The following is a 23,874-nucleotide window of genomic DNA, read 5'->3' as shown; positions in this document are numbered from 1 at the left end:
TTCTGTCCCAGCCTGGGGACCTTGGGGAGTGGCCTTGCTTCTCTGAGCCTCAGTTTCCTCACCTGTGCTCCCTCTGGAGTTGCAACAAGGGTGGAGGGAGGTGTTGCCCACCCAGCACCCCAAGTCCAGCCAGTACTGCTCCAGGGTGGATGAGTCTTATAAGATGATGCCACCTGCCTACCAAAGGGAGTCAGACTCCTTAGGGCGGTCTTCACTGCATCCCTTAAACCGGTCAGACTCAAGCCACCACCCCATCTCTGTGTCCGAAGGCCGGCTCTCCCTGCCCTCACCTGGCCAACACCCCGCCTCACCCCTTAGGCCTCCGCTGGGTGTCAGCTCCCACTGAGCCTTCCCTGACCGCTCAGCAGAGCGAGGTGTCCCTCCCGTGGGCCTTCCCACCCCTGCCGACCCTCCAGGGCTTGCCCTATGGAGCTCCTGCCATTCTGATTGTCTGTGTCCCCTGAGGGGTGCCTGGCACGGAGTCATGTTCAGCAAACCCCGTCTCAGAGGCAGAGGGGCCCTTCCCAGGTGCTGGAACAGAGGCAGTGAGAGGTCCCCCACCACCAGAATAGGTCACCCAGGGCAGGAGCCCCTAATGCAGTTAACACCCTGGCCCTGCCACTTCCTCTTCTGAACTTGATGGCTGTTCTTGCCTCACAGGGTTTTGGCGAAGCTGGAAGGAAATGACATCGTAAGGAGCTTAGAACAGGGCCGGCATCCGAGCCTCGTTCACGTGTTGCTTTTTTGTTTTTAATCATTTAACAGAGTGTCGTTCTCTGCCTGCCTCTTCAGAGGAAAGGGCAGCTTCAGGAATTTCCTAACACCCACACCCTCAAAGCTTCCCACCCCCAGTTTTGAATCCCAGCTCCACCCTTTCCTAGTAGCCTGTCCATGGGCACCTGTCAAGTGTGTAATTGATAGCAGTTTCTCCCCTTCCTCCTCAGGAGCATGGAGGCGATTGTTTTGGGTGCTGTACTAAGAACTAACAGGATGGGTGTGTGTGAGTGTGAGTGTGAGTGTAGACAGATACGGATATAGACGTAGACTTAGATATAGATATATAAGCAGAGGTTTATTTTCAGGAATTGGCGTGCCTGATTGTGGAGGCTGGCAAGTCCGAAATCTGCAGGGCGGGCTGGAGACCCAGCGAAGGGCCTGGGAGTCTGAAGGCCATCTGCTGGCAGAGCTCCCTCTTCCTCAGGGGACCTCGGTCTTTTTCCTCTAAAGCCTTCAGCTGATTGGAGGAGGCCCACCCACATGGTGGAGGATAATCTGCTTTAGTCCATGGATTTAAAAGTTAATCTCATCTTAGAAAATACCTTCAGAGTGACATCCACACATTTGACCAAATATCTGAGTAGCATGGCTTAGCCAAGTTGACATCTAAAATGAACCATCACAGCTGGTAAAGGTTACTCTTTTGCTGTTCTTGGCAGGATTCCAGAGAAGTGAGGCTTCCGCAGAGCTGAGTTTCTGGATGGGCGGGATGCATCTCAGGAAATAGGATGCCAATGAAGTGTAAAAAACAGGAAGCTTTGTTAGTACAGTTTTTGCGGAAATTAGTTGGAAGACTGATAACTGCCCTTGAAAGGGTCATGCCCTTTGACCCAACAGTTTCACCTTTGGGATCCATTGTGAGGAGCTCGAGCATGACGACAAACGTTCCCTTTGCAAAGATGTTTGTAGCATCAGTTGACAGAAGGAGTCAAATTAGAAAGAAACTTCACGTCCAAGAACAGGATAAGGTTAAGGAACTTGTGGGTTGATGCACCCTTATCTAGCAGACTCAAGTGGGTACTCCATTCTCCATGCTGGTGTTCATCATGTGTCTTGTTTCACTTTGTTCTATTTTTAAAGATAAAACTATCAAACTATGGAAGATTACCGAACGTGATAAGAGGCCCGAGGGTTATAACCTGAAAGATGAGGAGGGGAAGCTTAAAGACCTGTCCACGGTGACGTCACTGCAGGTAAGATGTGGCACACGGACAGTTCCGGCAAGCGAAGAGCAGTTTGTGCTTTATTTATTACACAGCGAGGATTTCAGGACTGGAAGGGCCATGGCGATCTGAACCACGGTCAGGTTCCGATCCAGAACTTTAAGAAGCCGGGCTGCTTACTTGCTGGGTGGCCGCCGTAATTTTCCTGCTCTGTGCCTCAGTTTCCTCCCCAGCAAAGCAGAGAGGATCATCTTTCTTCTGGAAGTCCCGTGAGGATGAGGCAAGGTGATGCGTGTCCATGAAGCCCTTTTCAGCTGCACCCGAGGCTGGAGAGCAGGTTCTCTAATCCCTTTTTATACAAATAGGGAAACCGAGGCCCAAAGAGAGGCAGCAACTCTCCCAGAGCAGCTCAGCTGAGCAAGTGGCAGAGCCAGGAGGAGAACCTGTGAGCGGAGCGTTGTGGGTTCCCGGCCCTTTGCCGAGGGTCAGAGGGACACCCAGAACTTGTGATTCTTGCAGCCTTTATGAAGGCTCAGTGCAAAGATTGCCTTGATGTAAGAGCGGCCTGGAAGGGTTAAGTGGCAGAGCCATGTGAAGGCAAGCTTTTGCTCCCAACGCGATGAAAAGCAAAAGGACTCATGTTTCTTCAGCGGGGAGGCTGGGAGATATGAAAGAGTCCTGGAGTCACAGGACCCGGGTTCAAATCCTGCCTCCACCGCGTCCTGGTGGTGTGACCCTGGGCAGGGCTCTTGGCCACCACGAGCCTCTGATTCCTCATCTGGAACAAGAACAGACACTTGAGCATGTGTCTCCCAAGCACTCTGGCTATAAAATCATTCAGTCCTCAGCAAAATCCTATAGTGGGTATGTGATTGTCATCCCCATTTTACAGATGAGGAAACTGAGAGCTGGATCCAAACCCAGGGAAGTCTAGCTCCACAGTCAGCATCAGCATCCAGTCTCCTCCGTGAAGTGGAAGTGAAGCTCCTGCCTCCCAGGGGAGCCATGGGGATGGTTAGCGGCTTCTTGCAGGAAGCACACTGAAGCCACCTTGTCCGTCCCTGGCTTCCAGAACCGGCCTGGAAGAGGGTGGGTGCTTTCAGCCACCCATGTGTTTGCTGGAGGTGATGCCAGATTTATTCATTCAGCCACACTTACAGAGCACCTGCTGTGTGCCGCCCAGCCCTGCTCTAGGCACCAGGAGGCCACAGCGAATGAAGAGTCTGGGGGCAGATCCGGTCTAAGCCTGGGACAGGCCCTGCTCAGGGAGGGGGCCTGAGTCCCAAGACTGAACGAGGATGAGCGTCAGGAGGTGACTGCGCTCTTCAGATTTGAAAGATCTGAGTTCACATCACACGGAATGCTGTCTCCCTGGGTTCCTACCGTGGCTGTGTTTGCTGCTCCGAGCGGGCAGTGGTGCTGCCTGGTGCCGCGGTGGTGCTAAGTCCCCTCCAGGCTCCCAAACTGCTCACAGACCCACCACCGCTGGTCAGATGGCTGTGGCCGTTTCCCTGCTCTGTGCCTCAGTTTCCTCACCAGCAAACAGGAGATAACGATTCGTTTTCTCTGCAACGGCTTAGCAAGCACCCCGCACTCAGCACCCAGCCGACTGTCATAAATATGAAATGGCAATCAATGTTGTTCCCAGAAGGAGGAATAAATGTTTAAACACATTGGCCTCTAAATGACTGGCAAATTGCACAAATAAATTCTGAGAAAGCAGGGGAGCCAATTAGCTTTGACATTGAATAACGGGAGTGAGGGTGCCCCCCGCCCCCCCCACCTCCAAGCCCCAAGAAAGTTTATGAGGGTTTCATCTGGTGGGAGGAGGCAATTATCACCTCTTGATTGGCCTGGCATTTGCGGCAGAGCCAGTGGCCCATGGGAATCTTGTTTATTTCCCACCCAGCGTCTGAGATTTTTCTCTGTATGTCACACACATCCCGAAATGGCACTTAACTGTAAACTAAGGCTGAAGGAGAAGAAAGGGGGAAAGAACGTGGGTGCCTGGGTCTTTCCTCATCCAGCCTCTCACCTTGTCTCCTCCCCAGTTCACCCAAGCCTCCCGAACCCTGGGAAGCTCTCTACCTAATCTGGGCCATTTGTGCTAGAGGTAGCTTTTATTTACCGAGAACCTGCTCTCTGCTAGGCCCTGTGCTAGGTCTCTGGAATCCCAGAGCTGAGCAAGGTGAGATTGAGTGCCTACCCCCAAAGTGCACCCAGGCCCCCAAGGAAATAAGACGTGGAGTCACCCCCACACTGGAGGTCAGCTCTGTGACACAGGGACACACAGGAATGGCTTTCTCTACTTTGTTTATTTGGTGAACTCCTATTCATCCTTTAAAACCCTATTAGCCTCCACCTCTGAAAGTCTTTCCTACACGAGCCAGATGAATCCTTATCCTTCTCTGTCCCCTCTAGCCTTTTGCATCCCACACTGCTCTGTCCTTAGTGTTCATGTGTCTGTCCTCCTGGCCTTCATCTTGACTATACTGTACCTTCTGGAAGAGCGCGGGTACGGGGAAAGTTTTATTCATGAAACCTCCAAACCTTCAGGGCAGGTTTCTCTTCCCTCTTCCTCTCCTCTTTTTGCTTTCTGGCTTTGAAATATGGCCTGGGGATGGCGGTGCATGGCTGGAGCACTGGGTGAACAGTTCCAAGGCTGCCAGGGGAAAACAACGTTGCCAGAAGGAGGGGGGAGCAGACTGAGATGCTGAGACTTTGCTAGGCCAGCGATGCCCTGACCTTCTCTCCAGGAGCAGGTGTGGCTTGAGAGAGACTCCAGGGATCCCCAGGGCAGGTGGTGGCCACGCCCTGAGGGAAGGGAAGGCAAGATTCAGAGCTGACATAGAATATCTGACACCGGCGGACATGCGGAAGGCCCCATAGAGGGGCCCAGACACACCAACACTGACACGCGAGCAGACAGTCCCGAAGCACAGACTCAACACAAGAACCACCCAGAGCCAGGTGCATACACACACATGCACACTCGAGCACATGCATGTGCACACTGACACACTCATGCACGCATACCCAGGCTCACACACCCACACAGGCTCACACTGGGCGCCCTGGTACATTAGAACATCTCACGGTGGCTGCAGAGCTGCCTTGTACCAAAAGGAATGCTTAGTGCTTGCCCACCCCGACTGCAGCACCAAAGCTGTCACCTCCCATCTCAGCTGTCCCCCAGGGAGGGACATAGCTCATTTGTTCATTGACTCACCCATTCACTCATTCACCTGAAGACCTGTCTGTGCTGGGCCCTGGGCTGAGTACCAGAGATACAGAGATGAACACAAGAAGACACACAGCGCCCCTAAGTGCTGCCCAGTCCATTGGGGAAACAAACAAGAAGACAACAACTTACCACGTGGTCAAGGCCATAATGAGGGATTACAGGGCCTTGGGAGCCCCAGGGAGCCCCAGGCCCAGCCTAAGAGTAGGTGGGTTTGGGGGAGGTCCCCTGGGAGAAGGAGATTCTCTAGGGTCCCACGTCAGCCTGTTTCAGCCCCTCCCCATATGTCACCTCCTGGTCACTCTTCCAGCCAGGCACCAGCCCCTGCTTCCCTGTCGCTCTGTCCCCTCACCTGTTTTATTTTTCTTTAGAGCACCTACTGCTTCCTGAGACCACACACACACACACACACGCACACACGTGTATCAGCCTATTGTCTTCTCTCCCACATGAGTGCAAGCAGTGGGTCCCCCATCACCTGCTGCCACCCAGTTCTGAGTGGATTCATGCCATTCTACCTGGTGCTTGCTGCCCGGGGCTCAGGAGCCCTGCAGGTAGCTGACAAAGGTCTGCATCCCCCTTCACCGGAATCTGCTCTGTTCCTCACTCCGAGGATGGCCTTGCTGCCTCTCTCCTGGGCACAATTCCCACTGCCCCTGCAGCACCCCCCTCCCCCCACCCCCGTCCAGGCCCACTCTGGAAACTGTGTCTGTGTAAGCCCTGGCTCAGCCACCCCTAGTCACCCCCCGAGGAGGGGGAGGAGGGCACTGTGGACCGAGTGATGTTCCAGGCGCACTTGACCTGCATCAACTCATAGAATCCTCACAGAAGCCCTGAGCAGGCACCAGCATTACCCAGTGTACAGATAAGGAAACTGAGGCCCAGAGAGGTGAAGGCCACAATGGAGGTAACACTAGTAGGCGGCCGGGCAGGGTTGAAGCCGAGTCAGGTTTCAGGTCTACACCTTTGTGCCGTGACGCCCCGGGGGCAGTCACACCTGGCTTCCGGTCCTGGCTCTGTCATTTCCTGCCTCTGTGACTTAGGAAGCCCAGTTCATCTTGGCATCCAGTCTTCTCATCGGTCACATGGGGATGGCAATGCCAGCCCTCATTTTCTGGGGCTGGGCCAGGGAGAGATCAGTGAGGCCATGTCTGTCTGTCTGTACCTTTGAAGACTTTACTGGAACGGAGAGTCGTGCCCAAAACACCCCACAGTGCACACCGAGAGCCCTGATAGCAGTGTGTGCAGCGTGCTGGGGGTGAGCAGGGGTGTGGCAGGCTGTACATCCAAAGGGCTGTTAACTCCAGATCTTGCAGGAGGAGTTGGGGTGAGCATTCCAGGCAGAGGGTGCAGAGAGAAGCAAAGCCATGCTATCTGACACTGTCTCTGGGAGTCTGTACGAGTTCCGCTAACACCAGCGGCTGTAACAGCCCCAGGGCAGAGTACACAGAAATGTATTTCTCACTCAAGGAAAGCTCCGGTGTAGGCATCCTGGATGGCACACGGCTCTCCTGCAGGGACACAGGCTCTTTCCATCCCATGTGCCTCCATCCCTAAAGCCTGGATCCTCACCTTCTGGCTGTGGAAAGGGAAGGGGGTGGAGAAGGCACAGCTGCCTCTTAACCGTTAAGCCTTGGCCCCCAAGTGCCGGGCATCAGTGTGCTCACACCCCAGTGGTCAGAACAGTCATGTGGCCACACCCAGCTGCAAGGGCAGCTGGGAAATGTAGTCCCTGCCTGGGCAGCCACTTCCCCGTGACAAGGGGACACAAATGTTTGGTGGAAAATCTGGCTCTGCCACAGTACCTTCTCCTTCCATTTTAGAAATGAGGAAATTGGGGTGCAGAGGGGTTCAGCCATTCATTCAAAGTCACGCAGCAGGTTCAGAACCAATCCCAGGAGGCCAAGCAAAGGAGGCAGGCTTCCCTGCAGGGCTGGTGCCGATGGACGTGGCCACGTGGCACTCCTTACTTCTGACACGGGCAGGATGGACACCCACTGGCGCGCTCCAGGCCTCTCCTTTTGATCACGTGGCCCTGGACGTTTCCTGCCAGCACCCTTCCCCCATCACCCCTCCCCTTGCTCTGACCGCCCCTCCTCCTCCGCAGGTTCCCGTGCTGAAGCCTATGGATCTGATGGTGGAGGTGAGCCCCCGGAGGGTCTTCGCCAATGGCCACACCTACCACATCAACTCCATCTCCGTCAACAGCGACTGCGAGACGTACATGTCCGCGGACGACCTGCGCATCAACCTCTGGCACCTGGCCATCACCGACCGGAGCTTCAGTATCCTTTCCTGCCGTGGCGCGGCCCCACGGTTGATGCCGCGGGCCGGGTGGCTCCCGGGTGGGACGTCAGTTGGCCTGCTGTAAGCCAGCTGGCTTGGGAGCTTCTGCTTTGTTCAGCCTCTTCAGCGGGGTGCCTCCTGGCTCACAGTGTGCGAATGAGGCCGAGGTTTGGAACCATGATGAGTTTATGAAAACTTTACAACTGTGGCCGCTGAGGGTTACATTTGACCCCTCGCCTCCTCCAGGGTGGCCATCATCCCGTCATCTGGAGGCCTCACTGGGGACCATGGAGGGGATGGAGTCCTGGGTCAGCCCTCCTGGGCAAGGGGTGGCCGACCACCCTGAGACAGTCGACTGAAGGCTTCCCTGGACCTTCCTCCCTGGGCCTGAGGCAGGTGCATCAGTGTTTGATGAACAACCTTGGGGTCCCGCCCAGGGCTTAGAGGGACAACTGGGGTGTCATAAGCCCAACTGGATGGGGTCAAGGTAGGCAGCCCTGCTTGGTGGCCCCATGTGTCTGGGCAATAGGATTATAGGATTGACTCCGGCCCCCACTGACTGGTGAAGAAAGAACATGGGCCTGAAGAGGGGCCCAGGCTGAGGCTTGGTCCAATGAGGGCTACAGTGGACAGAGCAGGCAGGTTACTACCTACAGGTGTCACTACTCTACAGACAAATAACAACAACAACAATAATAATAATAGTAATAATGCCCAGTGAGGCTCTGTGCCTGATAAATACGTGTTAATGTGAACTCGATTCATCCTTACAGTAATTCTGGGAGGTAGGTTCTTTACGATGAGGAAACTGAGTCACAGAGAGCCCAGGCTAACTTGGTTAGAGCTCACAGCAGCCAGTGGAAAGCTGGGTTCAAACCCGGGCCCTCCAGCCCCAAGTCCTCATTTCCAGCCTTTCCACCCAACTGCCCTTTGTGAAGGATGCTGCCCAGACGTGGGGTGGAAGAAGGTGGGATGACCCCCGCCCCCAAGAGATGTCTCTGACTGTCCACTTGGTGCTGGGTGCCGGGTGGCCCTGGACAACCAGAGCTGAGACCATACAGCTCCTGCCACGAGAAGCTCCCAACACAGGGGGTCGTGCCTGCTGTGCTGTCCTCTCACAGGTCAGGATCGGGCTGTGTCCCTTGGAGCAGAAGCCAGAACTGGCGGGGAGGGAGTGGGGCAGAGAAGGGAGCAGTCGGTGGGGGGAGAGGTTAGAGGAGAGAAGGAGTGACAAACGGCTTCTGGGGGGCCGAGAGCCAGAAACTGGCCAGAGACCACAGGGCAGGGAGACCTCGGAGCTGGGAGGGCTGAGAGCAAGCATCTGATGTTCCCTGAGCCCAGCAAGAGGGTGCGGGGCAAACGCCTGGGCTTCGGAGGAGCCACTGGGAGTCTCTGGGAGTCTGCTTCTACCACGTTAAGCTCTGTGACCTTGGCGAGTCACTGCACCCCTCTTGAGCCTCGGTCTCCTCCCTAACCCTTCCCCCATAGGACGGCAGCCTTCAGCGAGCCCCTGTGAGACACCCAACACCACACCGGTGCTTAAAGCGTGTCAGGAAACGTTAGCATCTGTTTGCTTCCTCCCTCCTTAGTGCTCGGGGCCTGGAAGGCAGAAGTGGATTGGGATGGTCGGGAAGGTTCCAGGAGGAGCTGGGGCTGGAGCTGCTCTGAGGGGTGGGAACTCAGTCTGGCTGCATGGAGAGGGCCGGGCTGGGCTGGTCCTCTGCTGGACCCTCCATTCAGGCACAGACCCCAGCAGGTCCCACCCCTTCCTGGTGCTTAGACACCAGCTAGTCAGGGGTCAGAACACCCCTCTCCAGCTGGCTCACGCAAAACAGACGTTTACTGACTTATGGAACCAAGAGAGCTGCGGATACAGGTGGATCCAGGGGCTCAGACAGTGTCCTGGGATGGCTCTCACTGCTTCTTGCTTCTGATCTCTGCTCTGGCTTCAGCCTCCACATGGTGGTGAGTTGACACCAGCAGTTCAGGCCCCGCCCTCCCAGAGTAAAGTCCAGGAGAAAAGAGACCCACTGTTTCTGAACTGTCCCACCAAGTCCCCAGGTGGCACCCCGTGGGCTCTGCCTGGACCTCAGGGGCACCCCTGAACCCACTTCTGTTGGGGGTGCAATGCTCTGGTTGGCCAGGACCCTCCCTGGTGCCGGAGGGGTCAGCTCCACCTCCAGCAGTGTCTGAATCTGGGAAGGGTGGTCTCCTTGGGAGAAGCACTGCTCCAGGAGCTGGGGGCCCCTCGTGGTGGGCGGCACAGACAGACATCCACTGCCAAGTCTGAGGTGCTGACCTGCTTCCCAGCAGAATAAAATGAGGAGTCACACAGGAGCTCCAGGTCTGCAAACGGGGCAGGCGTGGGACTCAGCTTCCTGCACAGCACTCTACAGCTTAGAGAGCAGCTTGCCATTCACAATCTCACTTGGCGCTCACAGTGACATGAAAGCCGCCCATCAGTGGCAATGTTATCATCACCCAACTTTATGGATGAGGAGATGCAGGCTTGGGGAGACCGGGGCTTGGCCCAAAGTCCCCCCGCCGGGGACAGAGTCCCGTGGCCTGGCCCAGTGCTTCTTGCCTTGCCCTCGGGCTGCAGCCTTGGGACAGCGGCACCCACCCTCCTGGAGCCTGGGTTTCCTTATCCTAGGACTGGGGTGGGGACCGTAAGCCCTGACCAATTTATCTCCCTGGGCTATTATAAGGATTCAATGACACCGTGAATGCTGAGGCCCTTTAAAAATTTCAAAGCCCTGCAGCTGTGTAAGGGATTGTTTAATTTCGTTCGTTTAACCATCAATTTCTCTTCTGTCCCAGGCTCCATGCTGAGCCCTGGGGACACAGGGACAAGTAAAAGAAACTCAGCTTCTTCCTCGGGCCTCATGCACTGCTGGGAGACCCAGCCCTGACCTGGGTGGTACCAGCCGTGCCATCCTTGCTGTAACTCAGGTCTCCACACTGTGCCTGGGCTACCAGGGAGGACTGAGAAGGAGGCAGGGTTAGGATGCTCCAAGTGGCTTGAGGAGGCTACCGCAGGGCCCAGGGCGCGCGGGGGTGACGTGATGAGGCAGGAAGGTGGGGGGTGGCCAGGACAGCTGCAGCGGGCCTGGCTGATGGTGTCAGTGGGGGACTTACTCCTGGGGGCCACGATCTCCAAACATCGATCATTTGCAAACCTCCTTTGCAAGTGTTACTAAGTCTGTACACCGTGCGTTCTCTCATTTACTTTTCCAATCTTTTTCTAATTTGTATTAATTTTCTTTAGGTCAAGTAGCTTTAAGTTTGCCTAAATAAATGCATTTTGAAAGGGACTTTAATTTTACTACCATAAATGAAAGTAAAACGTATCACATACCATAAATAGGAGATAGCTGTAGAGATAAATGCCGTGAAAAAAAAAAAAAGGGAATAAAATCCTTCTTCAGCCCTGTCCAGTAGAACTTTCTGTGATGCTGGAAAAGATCTCTATTTGCACTGTGTGGTATGGTAGCTTCCAGTCACGTGTGCCTATGGAGTACGTAAAATGTGGCTAGGGTGACTGAGGAACAGAAATTTTTATTTCATATAGTCTGAATGAATTCACATTTTGAGTTAAATAGCCACATGTGCAGACCCATAAATGCTGCGTGTTAGACCCCCAGGCTAGTTCTTTCTGTCGGACGTGGGGGATGAGGAAATACTTCAGGTGTTAGAGATATGATCCCGCAAACAGAGAGCTTCTCCCTCGTTCAGCAAAAGGACTAGAAAGTATCAATAACTGAAAGCCTTGCTTGGTGTCTGAGTCTGTGTTCTGAAGACTGTCCAACTCCCTAACTGCTGTCAGGTAGTAAGAAGCTATCGATGCGCTGTAAGCAGGGGAGCAGTACTGGTCACCTTGCAGGGGGCCCCCTGGGGCTGTGGGTGTATGTTGTGGGTGGAATGGATTCCAGCAGACGAGTCTGGAAGCCAGGAGACCGAGTAGATCCAGGGAGACATGGAGATGGGTAGGGTGGAGCGTGGCCATGGGCAAGAAGCCGGGAGGTAGAGCGATAGTTAAAATATAGACTTCGTAGATATGGGGCTGTATCATAACTGACTTTTGGACTAAGGTGGCCAGGGGACATTGGAACAGGTTAGTTGTTATTAAGAAAAGAGGACTAATCCATTCCAGGACTGCAGGCAGACCTGCCCAGTCATTACTGTCAGCTTCACCTCCTAACACAGATGGTGCCCTGTCCACACATTGGAGGGTACACCGTTCACCAGTATATTTAGTGAGCACCTACTGTGTGCCAGGCCCTGTGCCCAGTGCTTGAATTAAAGAGACAAAGATCCATGCCCTCCTGGAACGGACATATAATTTAATGTTGGTAAACCGTTAGTATGATAGACAAAGTATCCAGTGCGTGAGCAGGCGACAAGTGCTGTGGGGAATGAGTGGGACCAGTGAGCACAGTCGTGTGAGTTTTTCTCCAGCCACGTTTTGCTGCATGGCTGCAGGGGCAGAGTAGGTGGAAAGGGAGCCAGGGTAGCGGGTTTGCAAAGTGAAGATGCAGACATGGGGCTGATGGCATATGCAAGGGAGTGAAAATAATGGTTGGCTCCAGACTCTAAGCCAGGTTGAGGAGGTGACAGCTAGTGACAAGAGGGGAGCATCAGTGGATTGGGGGTCCCCGTGGGATGCCAGAGGGGCTTCTCTGGCTGCAGATCTTGCCACATAACTCTGTTGAACCTGTGTGTAGCCTTTAATTTTGTGAAAATGAATTGTTAGTTGATCAAAATATACAAATGTTTTGGCCCTTAGAGATAGGAGAGTGTGAGCGTTACAGAATCCTGGAGACACCAGGGCCAGGCTCACAGCAGCCCTGGCCTGTAGAACCTAAGTACCAATTAGGCAGGCAGAAGCAGCTGAGTGAAATCTCCAGGGTATGTGGTGGCTGTGGAAATGTCCCTTCATGAGATCAGTTCATCAGGGAATGATGTTGCACGAGGCGCTCCCCATGGCCTGCTGCGGCTTGGTGACTAGAGTGACAAGACACAGGGACCCAGAGCAGAGACACCTGGCACCGTCACATGGCGTTCAGCCTCCCCTGGCAAGAAAGGTGTCAGGACTGTGGGTCGTAGGTGTGACGATGGGTCTGATAGCAGCCAAGTAATTAGAAAAGGCGTTTCATTTCCAACGTGGGAGGAGGCCAGAAAGGCAGCTGTGACTCCACACTGAGCTGGGGAATTGCTCTGAATTTTGAAACACCTTTTGAGCAAGTACCTCCTGGGGGATTCTGGACCTAGGGGTTCACATTCCTTTAACTCTTGCTCTTCAATGTCTTGATTTGCCCTGGTGCTGCTGTTCAGTCCTCAAGGCCACTGGGAGTTTTCTGCTATGTTACCATCTCCTTGTGTCCAAATAGTAACACTTTCTACTTAGGCAGAATTGATTTTTTAGCAAAGGTTTTTAAGAGAAAGGAAAACCTTTTTAATAAAGGAGAAAAAGTGTGCATTGTTTTCACCAGTAAGAATAGTGATAAAGCTGACTCAGAGGACCTTTCCTCTTCTAATTCTAGACTTGGCTGCTCTGAACAGAGGGAGAGGAGCCTGGTACTTCCTGAGCCTCTGCCGTGTGCCAGGCACATACACGGTGCAGCGCCTTTGTCTGTCACCGAGGCTTCCAGCCTCCTTCCTCTCTCTCACCCACAAAATGGAAAGACGTGCCAAGCACTTTCCATTCTCCCCCGATGGCTCTGGAATCATGCCCTCCTCTCCACTCGAACCAAGGCCCAGCTCAGGTCGTACCATTCCTGCCTGGACTGTTGCCTGAATCCCACCTTGCCCAGCCAGCTGGCCCTCTACAGAGCTTTGAGAGTGGCTCATCAGAGCCTCTGGTCTGACCACATCAGTCCCCTGTGTAGAGCTCTCGGTGGTCCCCAGCAGCATCTAGAGAATGTCCAGATCCCTCAACAGTGCCCAGCAGCTCTTGGTGACCAGCCTTTGCCCACCTCCCCAGAGTCCTGTGCGTCAGGCTTGCCCACACCTTCACGTCACTGGGTTTCCCTTCGTGTTACGGGGTGGGGGCAGTGCTCTGCCTTCTGCTGATGCTTCTCTGGAGGAGCCTTTCTCCCTCCTGTAGCCTGGCTGGCTCCCGTTTGCCCACATGCATCACTGACAGCCCCCTTTGCCTGGTCACCTCTGCTCTGTCCACTCTGCACCCCTCCCAGGCTGGTTCGAGTCCCTCTGGGCCCACACTCCCTGGTCACAGTGGGCTTTCATCCTCAGTATGAATGCCTCCCCCATTTTCTGCTGAAACCCTTGGGATTAAGAACCCAGGCTGAGCCCTCTCTGTGTCCCCACGCATAATGCAGGGCCTGGCACATCGTAGGTGCTTATGAATGGTTGTAAATGGTGACTTTGGAGGGAGGAAGCTCACAGTTTCCATCTGGTCTTAGGATATAGATGCCTCCTTGCAAACCTGGGCTCCAGGGTAGGGGGCTCCGAGACCCCAGACACTAAAGAGAAGCGCTCTGGGCTCTGGCAGAATTGGGCTCAGACTCATTGCTTTACCTCCTTTGTCATCGATTTCCATGACTGCAAAATGGGCCAAATTCCTTATCATATGGATATTTGTAAGGAGTAAAGGAATCATTCACATAAAGGGGCCTGGCAGTTGGCCAGTATTATTTTCTCCCTTAGACGGTGGCCCCTCAAATACTTAAGGCTGTTTCTCATAAATCCCTACATCTTCTCTGGTCATCGAAGCCCTTTTTCCCCAGTGCCATCTCCACATCTGTTTAAACAACCTCTCAGTCCTTTAATGCCAACATTTTGAGGCTCTTAGACGGCACTGGGTGATTTTTCTTGAGTTTGAAGCATCTTAAAGGTAACAGATTGCACAGGAGGCCTCAGCTGACGGACCTCTGCTTTATTTTTAGCACCCAGAAACTTCTAAAGATGGTTCAGTTGATTTTCCTCCCCACTGAGCAATTTCTCACGGTGGAAGCTGGCATCACCCCAAGGTTTAGCCTGGAACAAGCCCCTAATTCCCGTTTATGGAGCAGGTGCTGAAGCTAGGCTGGATGTTGAAGCGGTTCCAGATCTTGGTCAGCACTCGGCCACCTGTGGACTGGGCTTCTTTTCTGCACAGGGAGCTAAGGAGGGGACCGACCAAGGCCCCTCCATGTACCAGACTCTGTGCTGGCCAAAACCCTAGAGCCTGGGGTTCAACCCTGCCTTCAACACTCATGCAGCGACCCTGCCAGTCACTCAGGCCTTCTGAGCCTCACTTTTCTCCTCCATTCAAAGGGGTGTGCCTCCTGTGCTGGGGGCTGTGAGAGCAGCACAGCAGGTGAGCATAGGGGCTGATAGGCTATAAACACAGGACCTATACCAGCCCATGACCACCGTCAAGCACCTCACAGGCTGCCTCTTTTCATCCTCCCACAGATAAGGAAAGTGGGGCGAGTCTGCTTAGAAATGCTCTGAGTCTGAATCTCCAAAGTCAGCTTTTCACCCAGAAAGCATGTTGTTAAACTGTTATCAGCACCACTGCTTTGGGGGCTCAGCAAGGCCAGGCGGTTGGGTTCCACGGCGGCCGATGGCTCCTGTGCGCTGTCCATGGTGCTGACCCCATCCGAAAGCAGAGCTGCATCCCACCATCACCCTCACCACTTCCCACACCACCTTCACCTCTTACTGAGCGCTTTCTCTGTGCCAGGCAGCACTCTGTCACCGTGCACATATTCACCTATGTGATCCGCCCGACATCACTGTGGAGTAGACAAGATTAACATCCCCCTTTTACCGGGGAGTAAACTAAGCCACAGAAAGGTTAAGTAATCTACCCAGAGTCACCCAGCTGGCAAGTGGGTGGGATTCAGACTTTGGGCATCTGGACGCAGAACCCATGCACGTCACTGTCACGCCACACTGCCCCTCAGTCATGATGGTAACAGCCTCCAGGACAGCCACTGTTATTGCACATTTATCGCAGGCACTGAGCTGAACGCATCGCACTTACTACACTTAATCCTCACGGCAGCTCGCGTAGGTGGTGCTGTCATTCTCTCCATTCTGAGAAGTGGGTGCACCTGCCCATGGCCCTCCTAGCCCTCAGTCACTCAGATTGTCCGTCCAGTCCTGTCAATGCAATAACGTTTCTGGCTCTTGTTTTACATCCTAAGGGAAGCAGGTGCTTTTTGCACTGTTGCAGGACAGAGTGGGGATTGATTCGTAACATAAGTGGCCGGATGCATGGGCTTTGGCGGCTGTTTGATCTTTCTAACATTTCCTCTGGGTGGTGGGACATGCAACTCTATGGCGCTTCCTGTCTCTTCCTGAAAGGCCTCTGTGGCACTTCTGTAACACACTCCTGATTAAACCCCCCTTGACCCCAGACCACAGCCCTGTCAGCTGCCCTGTGTCCCTCCGTCTTGGGGCTCCAGCAGCCTGACCCTCTGCCTGGATAACTCCTGCTCACCCTCTGGCCTCGGCTTAATGCCTTTGCCTCAGAGGACCCTTCCCTGACTCTCCAGACCAGTCAGGGCCTTGTTATAAATCTCATCACATTCACCCTATATGTCTCTCCTGGAGCATCCATCATGGGGCTAATATCTGGTTTCACTGCTGGGCTAGGAGCCCTGAGAGGTTGGGACAGGGTCTGGTTTGCCCCTTCTTGGTGCCATGAGAAGGTAGCCACCTAGGTGTGTGTCCAAGCTCTGTCCCACCTTGGGTTTCCCCTCCCAACTCTGGGTTGGATACAAACCCAGGCATGTAATCCAGCACAAACCCTCACTGTCTTTCCAGAGTGTCCTTCCAGGCAACAAACATTATACCTTTTGCACCCTGCTTAATTTCATATTTGTTTCAGAGGAAGAGAAATACTGATTCTGATTTAACTCACTTTAATTGCTGCTAAAAGTACCAGCCATGTGCTAGGACCTTTATCTCCTTGATGAAGGAGATGTCATCTCCTTAAATCTTCATTACAGCCCTGCAAAGCAGATGGTATCCACTCATTCTACAGATGAGAAAAGCAGGGCACAGAGAGGCTGAGAAGTTTTCCAGAGGTCACACAGCTGTTATTCAGTGAGGCTAGACTGTCAAGCCCTGGTTTTTGTGACTCAGAAGTCATTTCTTGCCTGTCTAAGCATTTGGGAATCACATAAGCTGGCTTTTGGAAGAGGTGTGCAGTCTGGCTCATCACACAGAGAAAACACTCCAGGGTTTCAGTGGGCTTGCGCAGTGAGCGGTTACTCAGAACAGCCCTTCTCCCACGGCCCAGCATGGCCCCAGCGACCTGGTTCTTCTGTTTGAGTGAGATTGCACCATCATAGTTAATAAGGTTCTGAGTAGAGAAGGGAAGGAGACTGTTGTGGGGTGAATTTTGTCCCCCCAAAATCTGTATGTTGAAGCTCTAGCCCCCAGCGCCTCAGGATATGACTGTATTTGTAGATGGGTCTTTAAAGAGGTGATTAAGGTAAAATGAGATCATTAGGGTGGGTCCTAATCCAGTATGACTGGTGTCCTTATAAGAAGAGGAGATCAGGACACAGACATATACAGAAGGATGACCACATGAGGACACACGGAGAAGATGGCCACCTGCAAGCCAGTGAGAGAAGCCTCAGAAGGAGCCAACCCTGCTGACACTTTGATCTTGCACTTTCAGCCTCCACAACTGTGAGAGAATCATTTCCTATTGTTTAAGCCACCCAACTGTGGCATTTCGCTATGGCGGCCTGAGCAAACTAAAACAGAGGCACAGGTAGCCAGGAACCTCCAGTAGGATCTGACTCGATGAGGCCGGATTGTTCACAGTTCATGTTTGTAGCCAGGTCATCTTTTGGAGAAAATTTGCTGAAAAAAAGCAGCTTTGCTGGCCACACCCCAGCGAGACTGCCTCCCTGTGCAGGAGGCCTACAGGCCCCTCCACACTAGCGTCCTTGGGGGGCCTGTGTAGGGCACCTCGGGCGGTGTGGCCTTTGGCAGAACCGCCTCCATCCTTACTCCGCAGCTGCCTGGTCACCATGGTAACAGGCCCCCCGCCCCCCCCCACCCCCGCTCCTGAGCGTGTGCTCCTACCAGGACATCTGGATAAACCACACTTTGCTCAGTTCAACCAGTGGAGCTCAAGGCCACATCCTTCTCCTCATGGAGCCCTTGCCCACTCTCAACATCCAGCTTGCCCAGGATACAGCCAGTCCAGCGAGCCCCAGCAGCAGGGCCTTTGCGGGTGCTGACCCCGTGGGAGAACTCCACGTTGTGTGGAGGTGCAGTCACTCCAGGATAGAGTGGGCAGTGGGAGGAACACCGGCTGGAAGTTCGGAAGCCAGGATTCCATCCTTGTTCTGCCTCCACCTCTGGCCCTGTGCCGGTCACCTCCCCACCCTCATCTCCCTCTCCTCCTTTGTGGGATTGGAGGGTGGGCGGTCCCTTCCGCAGGGACATCCAGGTCCCCGACCTGAAGGGGGCTGCCCTCACCAGCCCTCCAAGGGTTTGACTGTGTTTCAGAGCTCAGTTACTTGCTGTGTCTTTACAAGCATTTGTCGTGGCGTAGCCGCTAAACCCCGTCACAGTAGTTGATACTTGTGTAATTCTTTGGCATATATGGAGTGCTTTGCATACCTATTTCTCGCTGGAGCCCCTCGGTGGAACGAACCAATGATGTTTATTCATTTCGCGTGCCTGACTCATTTTATGGTCAGCGGAGATTTGCCCAGGAGATGAGTGATGGCCCTCGTACTGGTGCTCCTGGGATAGGTAAGGGAGACCAAGGCTCTGAGAAGTGCACCTCAGACCTCAAAGGAGTGAGGGCCACAGCAGCATAGCCACCTTCTCTCCAAAGTTTCAGGACCCTCCCAGTGGGATCCCACAGAGCGGTGTGGCTTGGAACTGATCGGCCATGGTGCCTGGGGCTGGTGTCACCCCACTGGTTTCAGGACACCAGGCGATGCTCTTGGCAGCAAGAGATGAAGGAGTTTCTATAAAAATCTCTGCAAACCTGATGACTCTGCAAAGGCTCACCTGGATTACATTCCTGTGTCCTTGGCAGTAAGAACCACAGACTTCCTTCTGGAATGGAACAGGACAAACCCGTTTCTGCGCTTTACTGACCCCCAGGCGTCTTGCACACTAGCAATAAAGGGGGGCTTCGGTTACAACAGCAAGACTGCAATCCCTCTTCTAAACCTGGGCTACTTCTACACCAGTGGGGAGAGGTGGGAGCATGAATCCACCAGTTTATAAAGCTTGATGGGAACACGGCCACACCCATTCATTTCCATATTGTCTGTGGCTGTTTTTGCATCACAGAAGCGGAGTTCAGCAGCCTGGACAGAGGAGATCTTGTGACCTGCTAAACCTAAAATATTTCCTCTGGCCGTTTACAGAAAATGTCTGCCAACCCCTGGTCTTGAGGGTTGCATGTGTGCTCATTCACACTTGGCCACTGAAGGAAAAGGGGACTGGAGCCAGACAGCTGCCCGAACCAGAGCTATCTTCCCAGGCCCCCGGGTGCCCCAGGGAGGCGGCAGCCCCTCCTGCCCACTTGTCCACGCTCCCGTGGCTGTGTTTTTCGTCTCGTGTTCCTGGAGCCTCAGCTCACACTGGTCCAGAGAAGTTGAGTGACTGGCCCAAGGGAGGCGCCGCATGGATCTAAGGCAGATTTAAGCCACTTGCCTGCAGTGTTATGCCACATGCCTTCTTAGGAGTTCACTTCCAAAGCACCTACTCCTTTCGGCCCTGTCCTCAGCACATCACGTGCACCATCTTAATTAATCCTACCGCTACCCTAGGAGGTAAGGCGTACCATTGCCATTTTGAGCTTGGGGTAACTGAGGCACAGAGAGGTTTAGAAACTTGCACACACAGCTAGCAAGCAGACAGAGCCCGGATTCAGCCCCAGGCTGTCAGGGGCCAGAGTTCTCGTCCCCACTCTGCTTTGCCTCCCAAGTCACAGCATACTGCATACTGCATATTGCAGGTTCCGGAACTCAACTTAGTTCCAGTCCCAGGCTGGTCCCCCTCTGCCTGGCCCCGAGCAAGTGGCTTCTCTTTGCGGAGCCCCCATTTCCTCATCCACAGAAAGGGGGGGGGCACCTCACTCACATGTGGAGAGGATTGAACAGACACAGATGTGAAGCTATCTGATCAGCCCGCAGGGCATCTCAGGTGGGCACAGGTACCAGTCTGGTATAAACTGGAGCTTGGGGTATAAACGATCTTGCCTGCACCCAGATGAGTGAAACAGATCAGCCAGTATTTGCAGCCTGAACAGAAGGCCTTCTCTTGTGGGTGGGGAGTAGGGGAACCCAACCCCCATTTTAGGGAGTTCACTCTAGCTGAGACTGGGGGGCTAACCAGAGGCGGGGAGCCCCACTGAGGCTTAGGCAGCCTGGGCTGAGGGCCAGAGCAGAGGGACCTCCAGGTGGACGAGCACAGGCCACGGAGGCAGGTTGGATGTGATGGAGGAAGAGGGAGGGATCCAGAAGCTGCCCTGACTCCTGGCTCTGTGTTTCAGGGCTGGGACTGCTAAAACAGGGAACTGCAGGGAAAGAAGAGGTCTGGAATGGAGGTAGAGGAAGCTGTCCGTGATAACTAGCATCGCACCCGTGTCTTTTCCCCAGCTTCCAGGAAGCAGACTGGGTGTCTGAGTTCCCAGTGGATGCCATAACTTCCCATAAACTGGGCAGCTTAAAGCACCAGAAATCTATCGTCTCACGGTTCCAGAGCCCTGAAGTTTGCAGTTAAGGTGTTATCAGGGCTGTGTTCCTCTGAAGCCTCCTGGGGAGGATCCTTCCTTGCCTCTCCTAGCTCCTGCAGCCCAAGGCATCACCCCAGCCTCTGCCTCAGATGCCACATGGCCTTCTCCTCTGGGTGTCTCTGTTTCTCCTTCGGTGTCTCTTATAAAAACACTTGTGATCAGATTTAGGACCCACCCAGGTAATATAGGAAGACCCCATCTTGAGACCTCAACTTGATCATATCTACAAAGACCCTTTTTTCCAAATAAAGTCACATTCACAGTCTCGGGGGGTTAAGATGTGGACATGTATTTGGGTTGGGGGGGCAGAAGGGAGGCACCATTCAACACACTGCACTGGAGGAAAATACATCGCGCTCAGCCAAGGGGTGTGGACCGGAGCTAGTCTACCTTCTCCCTTCATCCTCTCAGCGTGACCTGCTCCCCTCTCCGCCTACCTGTGTCTGACAAACTTTCCTAGGAGGGAAAATCATTCTTAGCTGCCAAAGTGTGATTGAAAGTTAAGCAAAAGCCATCAGACACTTGGAGTACAACTAGATGGAAAAATAGAACATGAATAATTCATCCAGCTTTGCCAGGGGGCGGGGGGCTTGTAAAGGAGTCTAACTATGCTCCTTCCCAAGAGAGGTCAGTCCTGCCATGAAAAAAGCACTGGCTACACGTGGGATTCATGCAGCTGATTCTGAAGTGGGCGTGGGGGAAGCCACCTGTGGGTTAATCCTCGAAATGAAAGCGTGCTCCAGGGTCATACTCAACCCCTGATTTTGCAGATAGGGGAAACCGAGACTTACAGATGGAAGTGATTTCTGCATGTGGAACTGAACATTCCAGAGAGAGGTAAAACCAGACCCTGGCCCAAGGCCCCCAACTTCCAGCCCAGCACTGGTCCTGCCAAAGTCCAGGCCACTGTGTATGGTCAAGTGTCTCAAAGTCCACAGGCATGTGGCCACTCAGGTGGGAGTCCCGGAGGAGTGTTTGTGGTGTCTGTTTGGGACGTAATTACCGTGCTCTGGAGGCTTCTCCACACCTACTTCGCTGGTCAGGAGTCCGTCTCCAGGCCCCTGCTCTGTGATGTGGCCATGGGGATTCAGTAGGGACAGCCCCTCTCGATAATTTGGCTCTCACACACCCGATGGCCAGTGAGGAGCTGGGCACCCACAGGGAGATCCTCGTCCTGTGACGAGCGGAGCCAGAGGTCTTGGAGAAGCCGTCCCGGGACTGGGTGATGGTGGACCCGCTTGGATGGCCACGCCCTGAAGGACGCTGTGCTGTCCTGGAGGTGCTGGGTCAGGCTGTGGGCCCTGGGATTCAGAGGCACACATTGGCCATGACTGTGCTTTTGTCTTCCTCCCCCAGCATCAGGTGGAAAGGAAGCTCTGTGCTTCACATCATCTTTCCCCAGCACCCACTGTATCCTGTCCTTTGTTTGAAACAGCAAGAGAGATTCCCCGAGTGATGCATAGGCTGTAAGAGCCGTGGTCCACGGCTGTTGATGGGACCCAGGCATTGGAGACTCTCTCCTCAGCCCATACACAGGGTCCCCGGTCCACGTGGGTTCCCCCCATGGCCGGCTCTGTGTAGCCCTGGTTCAGGCATGTTAGCTGTAGAGCCTGCAGACATGACTGAACCCCGCAGACTTAGCCATCATGGCCTCGTTCAGAGTTCTAGCAAGTGTTTGCAGAAGGCAGGCCAAAGCTGAACATGGTGGTTGTGAGGCGGTCAGGGGCGGTTGGAGTGCTGTGGGTCACGGGAAACAGGAAGCAGGAAGCACGTGGACTATAATCAGGCAACACCCATTTGCTTGGCTTTGGCCCCTATGTGAGCCTGGGACCAGCGTCTGGGGGCCTGAGAGAGGAGGCTTCACGCCACCACACTGCCCTCTCTCTGGCCACTGGCGTCCACAGCCTCCCAGGTTAGAAAGATGGTTCATAAACCCCAGTTTCGGTCTCCAAGAGCCAGAGTTCAGACATCATACCTCTGATCCCTTCTCTGTTGGGCTGGATTCCAGAACATCTTGAGGCCGGGAAGGAAAGAGTTTGGACACTGACGCAGTCAAGAGGGTTAGGTGATCCTGCAGTAATAATCAGAAAGTCTCAGAGGTGACAAGAGCCTGCTGATTGTCCCTGAGGCTCACGGCACAGCATGTGCTGTCTCTCAGAACTTCAGCCTGGAAGTGACACACATCACTTGTCACTTCTGCCCTCCATTCATTGGCAAAAGCAACAAGTCACAACGGCCTGAGCCCCCTCAGGCCGGGTGACAGGTGTCCCTGGGATGCTGAGGGAACCACCTGCAAGGCGAGGCATCTTCGCTCCCTGAGGAGGGTATAACCCCGGGAAACACGGTAAAAACCCACGTCCCCTGACAAGCGGCATAACCGGGACTCAAACCTGACCTGCGTGCCCTAAGGCCTGGCACTTCTGTTTCTCCCAGGCCCTCTTTGGCTTTTGTGTCCCAAGTCCTGTGGGAGAACCTCAGTCCCTGTTTGCAGAACACCTGACAGGTGCTGTACTCATGTGTATTTCTTAAACGACGGCACTTTTTCTCCAGACACCATTTGAAGTTCAGTAGGAAACGAAAGCCGTTCTAAGCAGGCAGAGCCCACGGAAAGTCATCAGCGGGGGCTCAGGCTGAGAAGGATGGGGCTGCAGGTTGATGTTGACGGAATTCACATTCCAGAAGTCTTGGCTCTTTTTCTCTCTCAATCTTTAGTCTCACTTTTTCATGATTTAATCTCTGCTGCTTATCGTACCAGAAAACCACAGTTTCCTGGGAAACCAATTCAGGCACTGACGACATAGCTCCTTTTTTCCCTCTCTTTCTATTTTGATGTGATTCTAAGTTTCTGGTTAATGGTGTGCTTCTAGCAAGCAAGATTTGAGCATCTGCACAGAGAGCCTCCTCTGATTGCACAGATTCAACCATCTTTTCTGATGTTTTATAAATTCTACTGTTTATAGAAGTCAGAAAATGCCTCTTTCTTACTGAGAGAGGAAGCAGCCTGGGGCAAGTGGAGCAGGGGGTGCTGACAGCAGATGAATGTCAGAGTTTCAATCAGTATTTTCCAGATAATTAAAAATAGGGCTTCCCTGGTGGCGCAGTGGTTGAGAGTCCGCCTGCCGATGCAGGGGATGCGGGTTTGTGCCCTGGTCCAGGAGGATCCCACATGCCGCGGAGCGGCTGGGCCCGTGAGCCATGGCCGCTGAGCCTGCGCATCCGGAGCCTGTGCTCTGCAACGGGAGAGGCCACAACAGTGAGAGGCCCGCGTACTGCAAAAAATAATAATAATAATCATAAGAGCAACTGACATTCGTTGAGCTCTGCGATGTGTTAGGCAGTTGCCAAGGGCTTTGCCTCTTCTCATCTTCACAGCAAACCTATGAGGATAGAACTGTTAGCCCATTTTACAGATGAGGAAACTGAGGCATGGGGAGCTGGTTGGATGGTGGGGGGACTCACCCAGGATCACACAGCCAGGAGGTGGCAGAGCTGGCATTCTCTGAATCCAGAGCTCACATGAAAAGAAGAGGGAGGAGGGGGCATTTCCATAAGAGGGAACGGGCTGTGCAGAGCCCCGAGGGGACTGGAGAGACCAGAGACCGAAGGTGTCGCTGTTCTAGAGGAAAGTGCCTTTAGGGCAGAGCGACTAGTAGGATCTGAAGCCAGAAAGGTAG

At 53.8% G+C, this 23,874-nt stretch overlaps 1 protein-coding gene across 2 annotated transcripts in view; it reads left to right on the top strand.

The window, feature by feature from the left end:
- PPP2R2C (protein phosphatase 2 regulatory subunit Bgamma) overlaps window positions 1–23,874 on the top strand; it is a 134,863-nt gene that overhangs the window by 86,447 nt on the left and 24,542 nt on the right. For both annotated transcript variants that reach the window (XM_029234541.1, XM_029234542.1), the window contains exons 4-5: window positions 1,858–1,970; window positions 7,289–7,466. In XM_029234541.1, coding sequence (XP_029090374.1) covers window positions 1,858–1,970; window positions 7,289–7,466 — 291 coding nt within the window. The remainder of the gene's footprint in view (window positions 1–1,857; window positions 1,971–7,288; window positions 7,467–23,874) is intronic.

The sequence above is a fragment of the Monodon monoceros genome, unplaced genomic scaffold, assembly GCF_005190385.1.
Source record: "Monodon monoceros isolate NGI ecotype Baffin Bay Population unplaced genomic scaffold, NGI_Narwhal_1 Super_Scaffold_20, whole genome shotgun sequence".
Lineage (NCBI taxonomy): Eukaryota > Metazoa > Chordata > Mammalia > Artiodactyla > Monodontidae > Monodon > Monodon monoceros.
The sequence above is the reverse complement of the archived record's forward strand: the minus strand, read 5'-3'. Positions and strand labels throughout refer to the sequence as shown.